The sequence below is a fragment of the Medicago sativa genome, chromosome 6 (genome assembly GCF_051527215.1).
Source record: "Medicago sativa cultivar Bolivia chromosome 6, Bolivia_mono, whole genome shotgun sequence".
Classification (NCBI taxonomy): domain Eukaryota; kingdom Viridiplantae; phylum Streptophyta; class Magnoliopsida; order Fabales; family Fabaceae; genus Medicago; species Medicago sativa.
In genome coordinates this window covers 87,988,275-88,009,255 of record NC_140754.1, presented here as the reverse complement: position 1 = coordinate 88,009,255, position 20,981 = coordinate 87,988,275, and the positions used below count along the sequence as shown (strand labels likewise).

Genomic DNA, 20,981 nt, shown 5'->3' with positions numbered 1-20,981 from the left:
CAAGAACCATTTTTCCAAGGTCACATGTATCTATAGAGAACCTTAACCAAAAACCAACCAAAGACATACCAAGGAAGTAATCCCGCTGTCTCAAAATGTAAGCAAAAATCGGTCAACAAAAGTTAATGTATGCGGTTTATAATTTGTACTAGATACATCAATTTACATTTTGGGGCGGATAGAGTATGTGCTAAGACGTAGCAACTTGAAGCATCAGAAGGGGTCTCAATCCTCAAAGACCCACCAATTTTAGAGTTAGACATTACAAAAATAAAAGAAACAAAGGCGATATACATATAGAAAGGACGAACGATGCTGGAACAAGATATCAAAATAGTACGAAGATATTTCAGAACTAAAATTGTAAAATGTTTGTTAGATATGAAATATTCTTGCAAATTGCAATATTATGGAGAACTAAATTTGTCATCAAAATTTAATAGAGATTAAACATGAAAATTCATGATATTTCAAAGACTTTAAACATAATTTAATTTATCTTTGAGTCAAATATGTTTTTAGTCTATCTAAGAGTTTCCTATGAATTTTAGTCTCTAATTTGAGTAAAATATATCAACTTTCACTTTTAGTCACTCTAAGAATTTCCTACGAATTTTAGTCCCTCTAATTTTTCTACTTTCAACTTTAATCCATGTTTTTCTAAAAAAATTCATGTTTTAAATGACTTTTTTTTCCTACATGTAATTATTAAGACTTTAAAATGCTACAAATTTAATAACTTATCCATTTATCTTTAATTTAACAATTTAATATTTTAGTTTAGAGTTATAGATAAATTAATAAAATTGAAAGATTAATTTATTAAACTAGTGTTCCTCAAAAGAATATTTTTTTATTAAACGGTTGAAACATCACTCATTCATCTTCTTCCTCTCTTTACACTCGCTCGCTCACTCACAATGTCATCCTATGTGTTAAGGTACTCGTCTCTCTTCTCTGTTTCTTCTACTCGCAATTCGTTTCTTCTTCGTGGATTACACATTCAGCCTCTTCCTTCCTTCATTGACAATGTTGATGATGCTGTTTCATCATTCAATCGTATTCTTCATATGAACAACCCTACCCAACCCATCTTTGAATTTAACAAGATTTTATCTTCTCTTGCTAAGTTGAATCATTTCAACATTGCTATTTCTTTTTCGAAACAAATGGAACTTAAACCAATTCAACCTGACATTTTTACTTTAAGCATCTTGATTAATTGTTTTTGCTATCTGGGTCAAATCAATTTTGCATTTTCTATATTGGCTAAGATTCTCAAGCTAGGTTTTCAACCTGATACTGTAACATTCAATACAATTATCAAAGGTCTTTGTAATAACGGTCATGTTAGGAAAGCCCTTTACTTTCATGATCATGTTATAGCAAAGGGATTTCGTCTTGATCATGTTAGTTATGGGACATTGATCAACGGGTTATGTAAATCCGGAGAAACAAAAGCTGCCCTACAGTTGCTTGGAAAGATTAAAGGGTCGCTGATTAAGCCTGATGTCGTCATGTACAACACAATCATTGACAGTCTCTGTAAAGATAAGCTTGTTAGTGATGCCTATGATTTATATTCTGAAATGATTGCTAAGAAAATTTATCCTGATGTTGTCACTTATAGTACTCTAATACATGGTCTTTTCATTGTGGGTCAAATGAAAGAAGCAGTTGCTTTGTTAAATGAAATGTCGTTGAAAAACATCAGTCCGAATGTTTTTACTCTTACTACATTGGTTGATGGTTTATGTAAGGAAGGAGAGATAAAAAAAGCTACAAGTGTGTTACCTGTTATGATAAAACAAGGTGTGGAACCTAATGTTGTTACTTATACTTCTTTGATGGATGGGTATTTCTTGGTAAAAGAAGTCAACAAGGCCAAACATGTATTCAACACTCTTTCTCTAAGGGGAGTGTCTCCTAATGTTCATAGCTACAGTGTTATGATTAATGGATTATGTAAGAATAAAATGGTGGATGAAGCTGTGAAACTTTTTAAAGAAATGCATTTAAAAAACATGACTCCTAATACTGTAACATACAGTTCACTTATTGATGGACTTCGCAAATCGGGAAGAATCTCTGATGTTTGGGATCTTATAGATGAGATGCATAACAGAGGCCAACCTGCTAATGTGATCACTTACAATTCTTTATTGGATGCTTTGTGCAAAATCCATCAGGTTGACAAGGCAATTGCATTGTTAACGAAGATGAAAGACGAAGGAATTCAGCCAGATATGTGTACATACACAATACTTGTTGATGGACTATGCAAAAATGGAAGACTTAAGGATGCACAAGAGATTTATCAAGATCTTTTGATTAAGGGCTATCGTTTAGATGTTTGGATGTATAATGTGATGGTTAATGCGCTTTGTAAAGAGGGCTTGTTTGATAAAGCATTGTCCTTGCTGTCAAAAATGGAAGACAATGGCTGCACCCCAAATGCGGTAACTTACCAAACTCTTATTTGTGCTTTGTTCGAAAACGACAAGAATGATAAGGCGCTGACACTTCTTCGTGAAATGATTGCTAGAGGTCTACTGTAATCTAGCACTAGGTGAGGTGCTTTCAAGTTACAATTTGTTATTTTGAATTTTAGAACGATCGTCTAATCTTTATTTCTTTTGATAGAAATAAATGTAAAATTTGTACAATTGGCTCACTATTACATTTGTTTTGATTTAAAGTTATACTTTGCTAGTTTCGTTATGATATTTGTAACAACAATAGTGGTTAACTTTTCTTATTTCTTAATAACTATGCTTTTCTTCCTAATTTGTCACGGTGTATCGACTCGCCAAATGTGTACACATACAATATATTAATTGACGGACTTTGCAAATCGGGGAGAATCTCTTAAGCTCTTGGTATATTATTTTCTTGGTATTAGATTTTGTTAAACTATGTTTTGAAGATTTTGAGAGAGTAGGATGGAGTAGAAAAAGGACCAAATGATTTAACTTGTATGGAAAATGGGTTTACTTTTCATGTTGTTGTCTTGTTATGATCTCAGATTTGTGGCCATGAATTTAATAGGCTTGGGATGCAAAAACATTCTTGGACTAGGCTAGCTTGTGGCGGCCTTGCTTCCTTTTGTTCACTGCGTTGAATCTTGAGAAAGGAGCCTTGTGGGGCATCTCCAGCAGCTGACTCTAAACAATAGTTCTGAACTAAGGCTTTAGGTCCTTATTTTACTACTATTTAGCTCTCTAAATTTAGACCCTCATTTTTTTTTGTTATGTATAAATGTTTATCGTATATTTAGCCCTCCCAATTTCTGGTAACTGAATTTTTTATGAGTGTTCATCATTCTGTTTGATTGGAAAAGCATCTAACAGGTTATATGATTGGTTTCAATTTCAAATGATTGGTAGGGAAAAAGGATAGTTTCTTATAGCCATTGTGTGAGATTTCTACAGCTAGAACAATGTGTTGATTGCAATATTTTGTGTAACTAATCAAACTGGATTGTGCGAAAAAGGTTTTGAAAACTGTCATCCAAGAGAAATGGCATGAAAATGATCACAATTGCTGGTTGGATGTATGAATGAAACCTGGATTTGATTCACTAGCATGGCATTGATTTGCTTTGAATTTTTATAACACAAATATCAGTCAACTTTATCAGTCTCTAATACTAAAATTATCCATGTATGTTCCTGTCATAATTCATAGCAGCTAACATATCTATTGATCATTCCTTGTAATAATTTATTTTGGTCAATGTAATACTCTTTTAGAATACAATGGGAGGCAAGAACTAACTGCAATGAGGTTTCTGTTACATTTATACTCTTTGGCTATATGCTTTGTTCCTATTGTATCTGTTGTTTCTTTATAACTATGTTACACAAATAGAACTTATAGCTGATGATATGGCCTCCAATTGGGCAATGTTCTGGTTGTTTAAGGATTCAACAAAACTATTCATTAATGAACTTTCTGCAAAGTAGAAGATATAAGTTTGTGATTACTCTGCTAGGAGGTTCTATGGTTTAGTAGGAGAAAGGGTAAAGGAATGCATTTGACAAAAATGACATAAACTGAGCAATGTGAATGGGAACACCGTTCATCTGAAAGAAAGAAAAAAGAACCATTTCTCACCTATTTTGTTCTTTCTAATCACGCTTAGTTTGTGGTATAACGGGTAGATCAAGTTCCTTTGTCGTTGTTCCTGTTTTTTTAAATCCACTTTTTCATGTATTGGCTCTCTAGGATGTAGATGAGATACATTCAAAATGGCATATCATGTGTTGATTGGCCAATATTTATAATAATGTTCACATAGGTTGCGACCTCCAATTTGCCATTTGAAAGAGTTGAAGAGAGCAGAATCTGTTCTTGCCATGGAAGATGTTGTTCGGTGTTTGTCAGTAATAAGAAGGAAGTTATTTACAGAAGTATTGGTGCAGATTTAGACTCATTTCCTCACTAGATTTAATTAGAGGTAATAATAGTAAGGCTCAAATTGTATTTTCAGGCTTACTTCTGAATTTTGGTAATTTGCTGGGTTAATTAATACCTAGCCTAGTCCCTCAATTAAAAAATATGCGATCTATGGTTTTTAGTGTTTGATGTTGATGTTTTATTACAAGTGGAGTACAGTAGGGGAAAAATGCCAACTTTAGCATATGTGAATTTGCTAGATTCTGTCCTATTATACTGTCTCAATGTCTCATGCATATTCTCTTCTTTTTTGATGCTTCCTAAGGTCATTTCTGGTTATCAAAAAGGGTGCACCTTAGACAATTTTTTTGCTGAGTATACTATGGTTACAAGTACCAAAAAAGCTGATGAAAAAGGAAATTTTGGTGTTATGGTTTCTGCAGTTGACAGTCTACAGTACAACTTGCAATTAAGAAAATCAATGTTTTTTTTTTAGTTTGTATCAGATGCTACATGGATCCTAAGAGAATTTAAATTCGTTGGTTTTCTCTGACATCCTTGATGCTTCTGCATTCACAATGAGAGTTCAAGAATGTCTATGTGGTGTTTGATTTGACGGAGTCTGACTTTCAATGTTGAGTAGTGGCATACATGACAAGAAGAAATGGTTGACCTTTTTTTCTTCATGACAAATTTCATTTTTGCTAATATACCTTATTTTGACGATATTATTGAAATATTAGGCATACTTTTCCTAATGTTTAATTTCTATAATAGTTTTCACTGCTGAGTTTTTTTGTCTTGTTTAAATTTAGACTCAATTATCTAGTTTGATCCGATTAATATCTATACATTTTTTTTTTATAGAAGTTGAGTTACACGGAGGAGTCATGTCATTCAGTTAAATGATGTGGTTTAATTGAAAACATGATTCAAGACTAAAATCAATTCATTCACATCCACATTTTTACAATTGAATCAAATTCCAATTGCTCTTCATGTTTATAATTCAACACTCTTTGATTGTTCAATAACTAACTGATATTATTATTAGTCGGTTATATACTTGTACAAACCGATAAACTCACACAAAATGATCAATACCTTTTTTGGTCCTTTAAGTTTAACAAAAATACCAAATTAGTCCTTTAAGTTCCAAATTATTGTTAATTTAGTGTACCTATTTGAAATTTTTTAAGTTTTTAAGTTTCAAATAGGTTTTTAAAAGAGTAACGGTGTAACAAATTAATATTTAAAGAACCTATTTGAAACTTACAGTTTTATAGATTTTGTCCGAACCACTTACATTTCTAAAGACATGTACTGGTCTCAAATATAAGAAAAAATTCTTTTAAGTTCATTGAATAATTAATGTATCTGTTTTACAATATAGACCACATACATTAACTACTCAATAAATCTAAAAAAGGAATATTATGGAGAGGAAGAGAAAATGGGTCAGAGGTTTGATTTTGTAAATTTAATTTTATAATAGGGGTATTTCGGTTATTTCCGTTTGATGATTGAAATAAAGAAAGTGTCTTGAATGCCGCCTCCTTCTTCTGTATCAGTAAGCACATTGCGTTGTTGTTTCTTCTTCACTCACTCACTCAAATGATGACGTCATCATTTACACGTTCAGCCTCCACTGCTAATTTGTTTCTTCCAATTCGTCGATTACACGTTCACCCTCTTCCTTCATTCATTCCCAACGTCGACGACGCCGTTTCCTCATTCAATCACATTCTCAACATCAACCCTATACCACCCATCTTCGAATTCGGTAAAATTCTATCTTCCCTTGTTAAGATGAATCATTTCAATACCGCTATTTCATTCTCTCAACAAATGGAACTCAAAGGAATTCAACCTAACATTGTTACTTTAAACATTTTGATTAATTCTTTCTGCTATCTTAATCAAATCAATTATGCATTTTCTGTAATGGCCAAGATTCTCAAATTAGGTTTTCAACCTGATACTGTAACATTCAATTCAATTATCAAAGGTCTTTGTCTTGATGGTCATGTTAGGAAAGCGCTACACTTTCATGATAATGTTATAGCAAATGGATTTCATCTTAACGAAGTTAGTTATGGGATCTTGATCAACGGGTTATGTAAATCCGGAGAAACAAAAGCTGCCTTGCAGGTTCTTAGAAAGATTGAAGGGAAATGCGTTAGACCTGACGTAGTAATGTACAACACTATTATGGATAGTCTATGCAAGAATAAATTAGTAATTGATGCGTGTGATTTATATTCTGAAATGCTTGTCAAGAGAATTTCCCCGGATGTGATCACTTACAGTTCTTTAATACATGGCTTTTGCATTGTCGGTCAATTCAAAGAAGCACTTGGTTTGTTCAATCAAATGTTATTAAAAAACATAAACCCAGATGTATATACCTTTAATATATTGGTTGATGGTTTATGTAAGGAAGGAGAGGTGAAAAAAGCTAGAAACATGTTGCCTGTTATGATAAAACAAGGCGTGGAACCCAGTCTTGTTACAATTCTTTTATGGATGGTTTTTTCTTGGTTAAAGAAGTCAACAAGGCCAAACATCTATTCAACACTCTTTCTCTAAGGGGAGTGACTCCTAATGTTAATAGCTACAATGTCATGATTAACGGATTATGTAAGAATAAAATGGTGAATGAAGCTGTGAATCTCTTCAAAGAAATGCATTCCAGAAATATGACTCCCAATACAATATCATACAATTCTCTTATTGATGGACTTTGCAAATCAGGGAGAATATATGATGTTTGGGATCTTATAGACGAGATGCACGATAGAGGTCAATCTGCTGATGTGATCACTTACACTTCTTTATTGGATGCTTTGTGCAAAAACCATCAGGTTGACGAGGCAATTGCATTATTAACGAAGATGAAAGACGAAGGAATTCAGCCAGATATGTGTACATACACTATACTTGTTGATGGACTATGCAAAAATGGAAGACTTAAGGATGCACAAGAGGTTTATCATGATCTTCTGACCAAGGGTTATCCTTTAAATGTTTCGATGTATAATGTGATGGTTAATGGGTTTTGTAAAGAGGGTTTATTTGACGAGGCATTGTCCTTACTGTCAAAAACGGAAGACAATGGTTGCACCCCAGATGCGATAACTTACCAAACTCTTATTTGTGCTTTGTTTGAAAACAACAAGAATGATAAGGCGGTTAAACTTCTTCGTGAAATGATTGTTAGAGGTCTACTGTAATGTAAAACTAGGTGAGATGCTTTCAAGTTACAATTTGTTATTTTGAATTTCAAAACGAACATCTAATCTTTATTTCTTTTCATATTAATAAAAGATAATTAGTACAATTGGTTCCCTTTAACGTTGGTTTTGATTAAATGCTATACTTTGGTAGTGTTCACTATGATACTTGGAACAACAATAGTGGCTGACTTTTTTAATTCCTTAGTAACTATGCTTTTCTTCTCAATTTGTTGTGAACCTGCTTCATCCGTTTTTAAAGATTTTTTTCATTCACTGTAATTTCTAGAGTTCAATCCTACCTATGTTTAGCTTTTCTATCCACTGGTTTTAATTAATAGAGGAAGAAATGCATTTTGTTTTGAATCCCTTATTAAGTTATCCATAGAGAAATTAAGATAGGAAAAAAATTGTACGATAAATTAGTTAAAAGTCATGTTTTGCTAGGTTCCTTTTGTTTATCTTTCCAATGTACTTTGAATTTTCTTGATCTTCTTTAGAAAATTGAACCGTTTTATCTCTTACTCTGCATTAAACTTTGGGGTAATAGTCACTAGGGGTGGCAAAACGGGCTTGACCCGCCGGGCCGGCCCGTTTGGCTCGCTATTTTTGGCGGGCTGAGTCGAAGTTTTGAACTTGCTTTTTATAGTTGGCTCGGCTCGGCTCGTCTCGTTGAAAAGAGGGGCGGACACGGGGTGGGGCGGGGCGGCCCGCTTAACTCGTTGGAAACAATTATGTTACGACGACAACAGGAGGAGGAGGAGGAGGTGCATCATATATTCATAACTTAGATGATGATTGACTTGGAGTTGATTGACTTAATAAAAGAATTATGTTGTTGCTGCGATTATTTTTTAGACTTGTTTTATGCTTTTGGATTTATCTTGGTTGTTTAGTTTATTTTTAGACTTATTTTATGCTTTTGAATTTATTTTGGTTGTTGGATTTATTTTGGAACTTATTTTATGTTTTTCGATTTATCTTGGTTGTTGAGTTTATTTATTTTGATACTTATTTTATCCTTTTGGATTTAATTTGGTTGTTGAATTTATTTTATGATTTGTTTTATGTTGCGCATTTGCCTTATTTTGCTATTAATTATAATGTTGAATTCGATAATTTGTTAATTATCTTGTTTTTCACAAATTTATTTGCCACCTATTCTTTTATATTTTTTAATTATAAAAGCAACATAGTTTTTTTTGTAACAATTAAGTTGTAAAAGAAAAATCAAAAAAAGTTTTTTGTTTGGCGGGCCGGCCCGCCAACTCGCAAGTCCGCCACAAAACGGGGCGGGGTGAGATTTTGGACTCGGTCACTAATTTTGACTCGGCTCGTCTCGTCTCGTTTTTTAGCGGGCTTAGACGCGGCGGGCCTAAACGGGGCGAGCCGGCCCACTTTGCCATCCCTAATAGTCACTTTGGTCCCTGAAATTGTAATGAGTAGTCAAAATAGTCCTTCAATGTATCAAAACTTCAAAGTAGTCCCTGATTGTGCATTTTGTTAGTCAAAATAGTCCTTAACGTTAAAATATTTCATTAATATTGTCAGATTAGTCCTCCAATATACTTATTGTCATATTAGTCCTTATAAGTACATGTTTATTGTCATTGTAGTCCCTATATGAAAAGAGTTATTGTGAACATTGAGAGGTTATTTTAGTGTCAAGGACTATTTTGACTAACATAATGCGCAATCAGGGACTATTTTGAAATTTGGATACAATGAAGGACTAAAATGACTAATCATTACATATTCAGGGACTAAAGTGACTATTACCCCATTAAACTTTAGAGGTTTTACCTTAAAGTCTGCACACTTTTTGTTTTGACTGTATCATTTGAGTTGTCTTAGGTGTTAAAGTTGCCGATAGCTTCTTAGGTTATTGTTGTGCAATTAATTGTCTATTGTTGTTTGTAACTATTTCAAGAATGTTTGTTACCTTTATAATAGAATGAACATAACAGAAGGAATAAGGATCATTTAGAAAGATATGATTTTAGGTTAAACAAATTATGTATGGTAGCTTTTGCCTATCATTATAACAGCTATATGGTTCTTGCCAATTTAATAACATACCGAGTTCTGATTGTCAAGACTCTGGTCTGTTTAAATTTTAATAAAATGTCTGAAGCAAGTCTATAAAATCACAGTTATGCAGATGAATACTTTTTCATTTACAAAATGCATTTGCGTTATATCTCCCAATTTCTGTTAACTAAATTCTGTATGAGTGTTCATCATTTTGTTTGATCGAAAAGCCAGCTAACCTGTAATACGATTGGTTTCAAATGATCGGTAGGGAAGAAATATAGTTCCTTATAGCCATTGTGTGAGATTTCTAAATCTAGAACAATGTGTTGATTGCCAGATTTTGTGTAACTAATCAAACTGGCTTTTGTGCGAAAAAGGTTTTGAAAACTGTCATCCAAGAGAAATGGCATGAATATGAACACAATTGCTGGTTGGATGTATGAATGAAACCTGGATTTGATTCAACATCATGTCATTGTTTAAGGTTTACTAGCGATTGATTTGCTTTGAGTTTTTATAACACAAATATCAGTCTACTTTATCAGTCGCTTATACTAAAATTATCCATGTATGTTCCTGTCAGTTATTCAAGGGCACATGATCAATTTTATTTACAGATCTATTGATCATTTCTTGTAATAATTCGTTTCGGTCAATGTAATACTCTTTTGGATTATGATGGGAGGCAAGAACTAACTGCAATGAGGTTTCTATTACATTTATACTCTTTGGCTATATGTTTTGTTCCTGTTGTAGTTGTTTCTTTATAACTACTACAGATAGAAAGAAATTATAGCCGATGATTTGGCCTCCAATTTCCAATGTTCTGGTGGTTTAAGAAGCCAACAAAACTATTCATTAATGAACTTTCTGCAAAGTAGAAGATAGAAGTTTGTGATTGATTACTCTACTAGGAGGTTCTATGGTTTAGTAGGAGAAAGGGTAAAGGAATGCATTTGGCAAAAATAACAGAAACTGAGACATGTGAATGAAATTCCTACTCTATCTCTGGATTTCTCTCACTTGTATAAACCTTTTCATTCTAATCATGCTTAGTTTGTGGTATAACGGGTAGATCAAGTTCCTTCATCGCTATTCCTGTTTTTTTAAAACCAATTTTTCATGTATTGGCTCTCTAGGATGTAGATGAGATACACTCGTTATGGCATATCATGGGTTGATTGACCACAGATCACTCCGATTTGCCATTTGAAAGAGTTGAAGAGAGCAGAATCTGTTCTTGCCATGGAAGACGTCATTCGATGTCTGTCAGTAATAAGAAGGAAGTTATCTACAAAAGTATTGGTGCAGATTTAGACTCATTTCCTTACTAGATTTATTTAGAGGTAATAATTGTATTTTCAGGCTTACTTCTGAATTATGGTAATTTGTTGGGTTAATTAATACCCAGCCTATTCCCTTAATTAAAAATATGTGATCTGTGGTTTTTAGTGTTTGATATTGATGTGTTATTACAAGTGGAGTACAGTAGGAAAAAATGCCAGCTTTCATGGCATTTTAGCATATGTGAATTTGCAAGATTATGTCCTATTGGACTGTCTCGATGTCTCATGTATATTCTTTTTTGATGCTTCCTAAGGTCATTTCTCGTTGTCAAATAGGGTGCACCTTAGACAATTTTTTGCCGAGTATACTATGGTTACAAGTACCAAAAATGCTGATGAAAAAGGAAATTTTGGTGTTCTGGTTTCTGCAGTTGACAATCATATTGGGGGCATGTAAAACTTGCAATTAAGAATATCAATGTTTTTTTTAAAACTTGCAGCTTTGATGATGCCTCCGGAGATTTTGAGCGAATCAAAAGAAATGGTGTTCAGTTCGGTTTGGAAAATCCCGACTCCGTCTAAGGTGGTAGTCTTTTCTTGGCAATTTCTTCTAGACCGCATTCCAACGACGGTTAACTTTGCAAGGAGGAGCATTTTACCCGTCGATGCTTCGGATAGGTGTGTTTTTTGTGATGAAGCGGGAGAATCGTCTTCACATCTTTTCCTTCATTGCAATTCGTCTTTTTATGTGTGGTCTATGATTAGTAGTTGGCTTGAGATCAACTTCTTTACAACACAATCTTTGTTTCAACATTTTGAATGTTGGACCGGGGAGATTGGGAAGAAAAGACTTCGTAAAGGGTATTGGTTGGTGTGGCATGCCGTTCTTTGGGTGATTTGGAAAACTCGGAATGATAGGATTTTTAATTATCTTATTAAAGAGCTGGGTGAATTGTTGGAGGATGTTAAGGTTCTCTCTTGGCGTTGGGCTTTATCTAGATTAAAGAGTCCTCCTTGCCTCTTTTACGAGTGGTGTTGGAACCCCAAGGCGTGCTTGTTGCGTTAGTTTTGGGGGCAGTTTGAGAGGTTTTAGGGACTGTTTGGTTTGGTGTCAGGTGTTGCAGCCGCTGCTTCGGCTTCTGTAAGTAATGACAGGTGCTGTTTGTGAGCTGGGCAGCAGCGGTTTTTCTGCTGTTTGTTTTGGGTTACTGGTTTAGGCCCCTCTGTATCTTTTCTTGTTCACCATTTTTTGCTTCCTGTATTATTTGGTGGTTTTAATAAATAAGCTGATTAAAAAAAAAAAGTTTTTTTTTTGAGTTTGTATCAGATGCTACATGGATCCTAGGAGAATTTAATAAAGGACAAAACTTAGGTACAATTCTTTAGGTGCTTTTCGTATGGTTGTTAACTAAAAATACAATTTTTTTGGATATAACAAATTTTGAAAAAATTATGGATTTAAAGAAATCGTGATGAATTTAGTTAAGAACCATATGAAAAGCACCTAAGGAATTCTACCGAAGTTTTTTCCTTTAAGAAATTCCTTGGGTTTCTCTGACATCCTTGATGCTTCTGCCTTCACAATGAGAGTTTTAAGGATGTGTGGTGTTTGAGTTGACAGAGTCTGATTTTCAATGTTGAGTAGTGGCATGCATCAAAAGAGGAAATGGTCGACCTTTTTTGCTTCATGAAAAATTACAATAATTAATGATTGTATTGGTTTTGATGATTTCATTTATTCATTCATTCACAACTCACTCACAATGTTAAAGTTGAGGTACGCATCTCTATCTCTCAACAATTTCTTTCTTCCAATTCGTAGATTACACGTTCAACCTCTTCCTTCGTTCATTCCCAATGTCGACGACGCCGTTTCCTCATTCAATCACATTCTCAACATGAACCCTACACCACCCATCTTCGAATTCTGTAAGATTTTATCTTCCCTTGTTAAAATGAATCATTTCAACACCGCTATTTCATTTTCTCAACAAATGCAACTCAAAGGTATTCAACCTGACATTGTTACTTTCAACATCTTGATTAATTGTTTCTCCCATTTAAATCAACTCAATTTTGCATTTTCTGCAATGGCCAATATTCTGTAGATAGGTTTTCAACCTGATACTGTAACATTCAATACAATTATCAAAGGTCTATGTCTTAATGGTCATGTTAGGAAAGCTCTACACTTTCATGATAATGTTATAGCAAATGGCTTTCATCTTAATCAGGTTAGTTATGGGATATTGATCAATTTAATAACATACCGAGTTCTGATTGTCAAGACTCTGGTCTGTTTAAATTTTAATAAAATGTCTGAAGCAAGTCTATAAAATCACAGTTATGCAGATGAATACTTTTTCATTTACAAAATGCATTTGCGTTATATCTCCCAATTTCTGTTAACTGAATTCTGTATGAGTGTTCATCATTTTGTTTGATCGAAAAGCCAGCTAACAGGTAATACGATTGGTTTCAAATGATCGGTAGGGAAGAAAGATAGTTCCTTATAGCCATTGTGTGAGATTTCTAAAGCTAGAACAATGTGTTGATTGCCAGATTTTGTGTAACTAATCAAACTGGCTTTTGTGCAAAAAAGGTTTTGAAAACTGTCATCCAAGAGAAATGGCATGAATATGATCACAATTGCTGGTTGGATGTATGGATGAAACCTGGATTTGATTCAACACCATGGTCAGTCTACTTTATCAGTCACTTATACTAAAATTATCCACGTATGTTCCTGTCAGTTATTCAAGGGCACAGAATCAATTTTATTTACATATCTATCGATCATTCCTTGTAGTAATTCATTTTGGTCAATGTAATACGCTTTTCGATTATGATGGGAGGCAAGAACTAACTGCAGTGAGGTTTCTATTACATTTATACTCTTTGGTTGTATGTTTTTGTTCCTCTTGTATAACTGCATCGAGGTTTATCAGTCATAAGAAGGAAGTTCTCTACAGAAGTATTGGTGCAGTTTCAAACTCATTTCCTCGCTAGATTTATTTAGAGGTAATAATAGTAAGACTCAATTGTAATTTTAGGCTTACTTCTGAATTATGGTCATTTGTTGGGTTAATTAAACCTTAGCCTATTCCCTCGATTAAAAATGCGTGTTCTTTTGTTTCTAATGTTTGATATTGATGTGTTATTACGAGTGGAGTACAGGAGTACAGTAGGGCTTTCTAATTGCTCGTTTGAACCAACGGTTCGAAAACGACAAATTATATATGACCTAATTAGTACTTATAAGGTTTGAGCAATCTTACTAAACTGATTTTGCGTGGTTGAGTTAGCTCAAATCTAAAATGAACTATAGTATATTCATTATTCAATACTTTCTTCGTGGAAATATGACTATTGTCATGTTAGTCGATGCACAAAATTTCTTATTCCTCCCATATCTTTGGTGATAATTTCCATAACTGATATCCTTTTTATAGATTCTGTCATAGTTGCTTCTTCCATGTCTCTTTGTGAAAGCCTTTTATTCACTAGAGCAGTTACTTCTTAGATTTTCCCTTTCCTGAGTAGTATATAATATAATGCAATAAGTTTGAGTACATTTAAAGTTTGAAGTACGTATGTAATTCAAGTCCTTGATATTTGAAACATTGGATACATTTTTGGAGAAATGCTTAGTGGCTAGCCATTGTTTCCTGGGAAAAATGTGGTGGACTAGTATGAGTGTATGACCTCATGACTTATTTGCTTGATAATTCTTTTAACAGTTTATGTGGTATACTAGTACGAGTGTATGCCCTTCTTATCAATTTAGTCATTCTATTAACCAAACATTACAAAAACGATGATGTGGTAGAACATTCAAGACAACGACCGTACTCTCCTCTGGATGCCAAGTCACAAAACGACCTCTTATTCAAGATAATGCCGGAGAAAAATCACTACGAAGAAGGGCTGCCAAATTGTAAATTTTTACCTTCAAGGAGAAAATAGAAACTACCTCATTCTCCATACAAAGTGAATTTCGTGCACACCAAATCCATCAAAGAGCAGCACAGTATAATGATTATTTGCGCTAAATGCGCATTGTCTGAGTCACGTGACCATAGAATTCCCCAAATAGAAGTTAATATTGTCAAATCTGAGAGCAAGCCAAAGATGCTTAACAAACGGACAATCCCGAAAACAGTGTAGTGTCTTGCATGCTTCTGTTGTGCAGCAACGACCTCGTAGGAACATCATCGTGGAAAACCGTCCAATATAAATTTTTTATCTTTTCAGGAACAGCTAAACGCCAAATCCACTTCCGCAATCCAACCTCATCTTCGCCTGCGTTCCACTTCATAAGCCACTTGCACCCAACTTTTACCGAATAACTTTATTAATTGGATGAAGTTCAATTTAAGACAACTTTATGTGTGTAATATAATAACTTTATTCATTGGATGAAGTTCAATTTAAAACAACTTTATGTGTGTAATATAATAAAACACATAATGTAAATGTTAAAATATCCTGATATAATATTTATATCATACAAATAGTTAATTTTGTAAATAAATATTCTTTATTAAATTAAAATATATTTCACTATTTTACTTGAATATAGATATATTTTCTTATGCAATGAGTTTTCTGATATTAGTGTATGTCTTTGAGTTTTTTTTTTTTTTTTTTTATAAAAATTTAGACTCAGTTATCTAGTTCAATCCAATTTAATATCTATACATTTTATTTTATTTTATTTTATAGAAGTTGAGTTATACGGAGAAGTCATTCAGTTAAATCATGTGGTTTAATTGATAACCTAATTGTTTGATCAAGGACCTAATACATTGATCGATTTGATGACTAGTATGAATTTTAAGTGAAAACATGATCCAAGACTAAAATCAATTCATTCACATCCACATTTTTACAATTGTTTCAAATTCCAATTGCTTTTCATATTTATAATTCAACATTCTTCGATTGTTCAATAACTGATATTATTATTAGTCAGTTATATACTTGTACAAACCGATAATTTCACACAAAATGATCAACATCAATTTGAAGAGATCAAATCCAAAATCCCCAACAAAAAAGAAAATCAAAGTAAGAGTGAGTTTCTTAAAGAGGTTTATTACATTTGAAATGTGACAAAAATTGCTTCATGGAGATAATATAATTAGCAAAATGTCTTTTTTGGTCCTTTAAGTTTAACAGAAATATTGGATTAGTCCTTAAGTTTTTTAAGTTTTTAATAAATCCTTTAAGTTGTTAATTATTCCCTATATTTAACCACTTACTTCCAAGAGCATTGTAAAGTGACACTGGGGTTCGGTTATCTTAATTCACCATTCTTTTGGGAGATTAATCACCTTAGTCTCTGAAGATAAATTGTAAAATAGTTACTGAATATAGATTTTGTTAATCAATTTAGTTCATAAATACATACTCCGTTATTCAAAGATTATTTTGCAAATTCTCTGTGCATTTCAGGACTAAGTGACTACTCCATTATAAAACTACGTCCAAATCCAAAACTCATTTACAATCGTTGCAACCAAACTCACTATGACAAATTTATCATCATTGTTAAGGTACGCAACTCCCAATTCGTTTCTTCTTCATCGTCGATTACACATTCAACCTCTTCCTTCATTCATTCCCAATGTCGACGACGCCGTTTCATCATTCAATCGTATCCTCAACATCAACCCTACACCACCCATCTTCGAATTCGGTAAAATTCTATCTTCCCTTGTTAAGATGAATCATTTCAACACCGCTATTTCATTTTCTCAACAAATGCAACTCAAAGGTATTCAACCTGACATTGTTACTTTCAACATCTTGATTAATTCTTTCTCCCATCTAAATCAACTCAATTTTGCATTTTCTGCAATGGCCAATATTCTGAAGATAGGTTTTCAACCTGATACTGTAACATTCAATACAATTATCAAAGGTCTTTGTCTTAATGGTCATATTAGGAAAGCATTACACTTTCATGATAATGTTATAGCAAATGGATTTCATCTGGATCAGGTCAGTTATGGGACATTAATTAACGGGTTATGTAAATCCGGAGAAACAAAAGCTGCCCTACAGTTGCTTAGAAAGATTGAAGGGTTGTTGGTGAAACCAAATTTGGTAATGTACAATACACTAATTGACAGTCTCTGTAAAGATAAGCTTGTTAGTCATGGGTGTGATTTATATTCTGAAATGATTGTAAAGAAAATTTATCCTGACATCGTCACTTACAATACTCTAATATATGGTTTTTCCATTTTGGGTCAAATGAAAGAAGCAATTGATTTGTTAAATGAAATGTCGTTGAAAAACATAGCTCCAGATGTTCTTACTTTTAATACATTGGTCGATGGTTTATGTAAGGAAGGAGAGGTGAAAAAAGCTACAAGTGTGTTACCTGTTATGATAAAACAAGGCGTGGAACCTGATGTTGTTACTTATAATTCTTTAATGGATGGGTATTTCTTGGTTAAAGAAGTCAACAAGGCCAAACATGTATTCAACACTCTTTCTCTAAGGGGAGTGACTCCTAATGTTCGTAGCTACACTGTCATGATTAACGGATTATTTAAGAATAAAATGGTGAATGAAGCTGTGAATCTCTTCAAAGAAATGCATTCCAGAAATATGACTCCCGATACAATATCATACAATTCTCTTATTGATGGACTTTGCAAATCTGGAAGAGTCTCTGATGTTTGGGATTTTATAGATGAGATGCATAATAGAGGCCAACCTGCTAATGTGATCACTTACAATTCTTTATTGGATGCTTTGTGCAAAATCCATCAGGTTGACAATGCAATTGCGTTGTTAACAAAGATGAAAGACGAAGGAATTCAGCCAGATATGTGTACATACACTATACTTGTTGATGGACTATGCAAAAATGGAAGACTTAAGGATGCACAAAGGGTTTATCAAGATCTTCTATTTAAGGGCTACCCTTTAAATACTAGATTGTATACTGTGATGATTAATGGGCTCTGTAAAGAGGGTTTTTTTGATGAAGCATTGTCCTTACTCTCAAAAATGGAAGACAACAGTTGCACTCCTGATGCAGTAACTTACGAAACTCTTATTTGTGCTTTGTTTGAAAGCGACAGAAATGATAAGGCGGTGAAACTTCTTCGTGAAATGATTGCAAGAGGTCTACTCTAAAGAGTAAAACTAGGTGAGGTGCTTTCTAGTTACAGTTTGTTATTGTGAATTTTAAAACAAGCATCCAATATTTATTTGCTTTTACTGCTACTTAAAAAGGAAATTGGACTCTGCAGCAAGTTAACTACAGCTTTAGTTTTTGGTAAAAGCCATGTGTTGTAAGGTTAATATTCATGTTTAACTTTATATTTTAACTTAGTGGATGATATGTTTATACTTTATACTCAGTTCTCTTTGAATTCTATTAGTCTTTTAATGTTCAGTAACTCAGAGTGTTATTGTTCTGGCAAAAAATAAATCATAACAAAAATATTATTGAATAATTGTCAAAGAAATGGTGGATGTAAATCTCTTCAAAGAAATATTATAAGAGTAAAACAAAGTGAGATGCTTTCTAGTTACAAACTACCGTATTTAAATTTTTATGACTACCATCCTATCTTTATTGTCTTTGACTGTTACAGATAAGAGTGAAGGTGGACTACTTAAATTTAGTTTTTAATTATGTTAGATGTTGTTAGGTTCATATTGTTATTGAAAGAATAGTAGTTACTATGGGCTGTTCTTTTCTTCATTTGCTTAATTCAGCGGTGAACATCATCACATCTTCATGACTTCTCTTTTTTATTGCAGAATTTTCTATTATGATGTCTTGAGATCACAACAATTTTGTTCTCTGACTCTCGAGTCCGGACTTTTCCACTTGTGAAGTTTTGATTAATTTTTAGGATTATTAGTTATAGCTTCAATATGATTGTCCTCCTACCTCTTGCATATAAAACTAATGATGCTCATCGTAGTCCTCCATAATTGTTGGCCTCACCCTTTGTGCTTAGGCGCTGCTTAGTTTATAATATCGAATAAATTGTTTCAATAGTTGGGTGTCTAAATCAAGTTTGTTTGTAGAGGCCCAAATGTTGTAATTTGTATGAATTTTTTCTTATAAAGTTAATTTGCTTAAGTTCTATTTAACAGTTTTTGTGCATTGTTCTGTTTTATTACAAAATCAGCTGAGGAATTCATTCGACAGTTATATGATTGGTTTAGCTTCTGAATTAAGTGGTCAGTGAAGTGAAATTGTATTAGTGAGTCACTTAGTTAGTCAAACCTGTACATGTGCTCATCCTGTCCTGTTGAAATATCATACAGTAGACTAAAAATTGGACACTTACATATGATAAGAAATTGAGTTAATTATATGGTTAATTTATATGATATTTACTAAGTGAGGTTTAATTTTTATTATAAGTTGTTGTTTTCAATAAGTTAAATATGTGGAGGGACTCCTACTTTAGGTTAAATCTTGAAGTCGTGCTCAAATTGTTTTATAAAACATGAGTTGTGAGATTGAAATTTGATGATTTTTTTTTGTTTGTTTATGTTCCGTTTCATTTATGATATGTGCTCAATGTTTTTTTTACAAAACATGATTTGTGAGGCTGGTATGTTTTTATAAGTTGTTGTTATCAATAAGTTAAACATGTCGAGGGATTGTGTTCATTGTGGTCTCGTGGAGGAAACAGCTCTTCACCTATTTTTGTATTGTGATTTTGCCTCAAAAGTTTGGAAAGAAGTGTTTCGATGGATTGGTGTCGTTATTGTGATACCTCCAAATTTGTTCGAATGTTTAAATGGAGAAGCTGCAGATAAGAAATTTCGGAAGTGGTTTAGGTTAATTTGACACACTACTCTTTGGGTCATATATAAGTCATGAAATAACATTTTCTCCAATGGAGCAATATATACGAGGCAAGTGGTTGATGATATCAAAGCTTTGTCGTGGCTTTGGGGGTCAAGTAGACTTTTTAGGTAGCTTTGTTTGTTTTATGAGCGGTCATCGGGGTCAGGTAATTGTATGATAAGATGAAGTGTTCTGCTGAAACCTTCTTGGCGCTTTGTCTGTTAAAAGATGATGGTTTTTCTGTCAGATTTGGATTGAATTGTTTTTCCGTTTTTGCTGCGAACGGTCTATGCTGCACGCTTCGGCAGAGTTTATTTGCTGTCTTAGTTGTTGGTGTTTTTGTCTTGGATGATGATCGGTTTAGCATACAGAGAAATAATGGGGGCATAACGGATTAGATATAGGGGATTAGATAATGTGTTTCTGGCTTGGCTTTTGTATCATTTGTGTTTTTCTGTTATATCTCGTTTACTCTGCTGTGCAGTGTTTGTATTGTTTCTTGTAGCTTTCATCCGGTTACTTCTTGTGATCGGAGTGGGGTTTATTCTATAAAATTTTAGTCGATTCAAATAAAAAAAGATGAGTTTTTTAGGTTGTCGTTGTTCATTCAAATGAGATAGAAGTCAATTCAAATTATAATGTAATCATCGACATCCGTTAACACGTTTAAGCTATGAAGTATTGATAAGAAACAACTTGATAATAATTTAAAGTGTTGTACCTTTACCGACAATAAACTTGTTTCATTTGATTCCTTAAACTGATGTTTAGGTACTTGAATGCTTAGTGCCACTTTATCTCAGATTTGTAATATCTAAGTTTTCTGCATAATAGTGCAGAAAACACACTTTAAATCCAACTAAAGTTCTACATCTATAACCTTTCTCATGCTAATTACAGAAAATAGTTTCTTAAAGGTCATAACCACTGTGAGTCTGTGACATTTCGGTATGACCTATGTTTATCATACTGACGTGTACCAATTGTTTTTCACACCCTTTCATATTTTAGACAATGAATCCTAAATCAGTATCATAGATATAGGGTAAAGTATCATTTTGGTCTTTAAATATGTAACTCGTTATTGGTCTTCGACTGATAAAAAACACAATTTAATCTTCAATTATTTAATTTGTAAGTCACTTTAACCTTTGACATTAGTTATGAACGGTGACTAAATCAAAAACACCGACA

The 20,981-nt window shown here is 33.3% G+C and overlaps 3 protein-coding genes across 3 annotated transcripts; all 3 read left to right on the top strand.

Moving 5' to 3' along the window:
• The first annotated feature begins 878 nt into the window (after positions 1 to 878).
• Positions 879 to 2,787, top strand: LOC146917885 (uncharacterized). The gene has a single exon (XM_085716655.1). It carries the CDS (start codon positions 921 to 923, stop codon positions 2,556 to 2,558), a length of 1,638 nt encoding a protein of 545 aa, XP_085572781.1. The 5' UTR covers positions 879 to 920; the 3' UTR covers positions 2,559 to 2,787.
• Positions 2,788 to 5,977: 3,190 nt separating this feature from the next.
• On the top strand, positions 5,978 to 7,738 carry LOC146917884 (uncharacterized). Its single transcript, XM_085716654.1, has one exon. It carries the CDS (start codon positions 6,921 to 6,923, stop codon positions 7,629 to 7,631), a length of 711 nt encoding a protein of 236 aa, XP_085572780.1. The 5' UTR covers positions 5,978 to 6,920; the 3' UTR covers positions 7,632 to 7,738.
• Positions 7,739 to 16,454: 8,716 nt separating this feature from the next.
• On the top strand, positions 16,455 to 19,110 carry LOC146917883 (uncharacterized). Its single transcript, XM_085716653.1, has 2 exons — positions 16,455 to 18,119; positions 18,740 to 19,110. Exon 1 carries the CDS (start codon positions 16,484 to 16,486, stop codon positions 18,104 to 18,106), a length of 1,623 nt encoding a protein of 540 aa, XP_085572779.1. The 5' UTR covers positions 16,455 to 16,483; the 3' UTR covers positions 18,107 to 18,119; positions 18,740 to 19,110.
• The last annotated feature ends 1,871 nt before the right edge of the window (positions 19,111 to 20,981 follow it).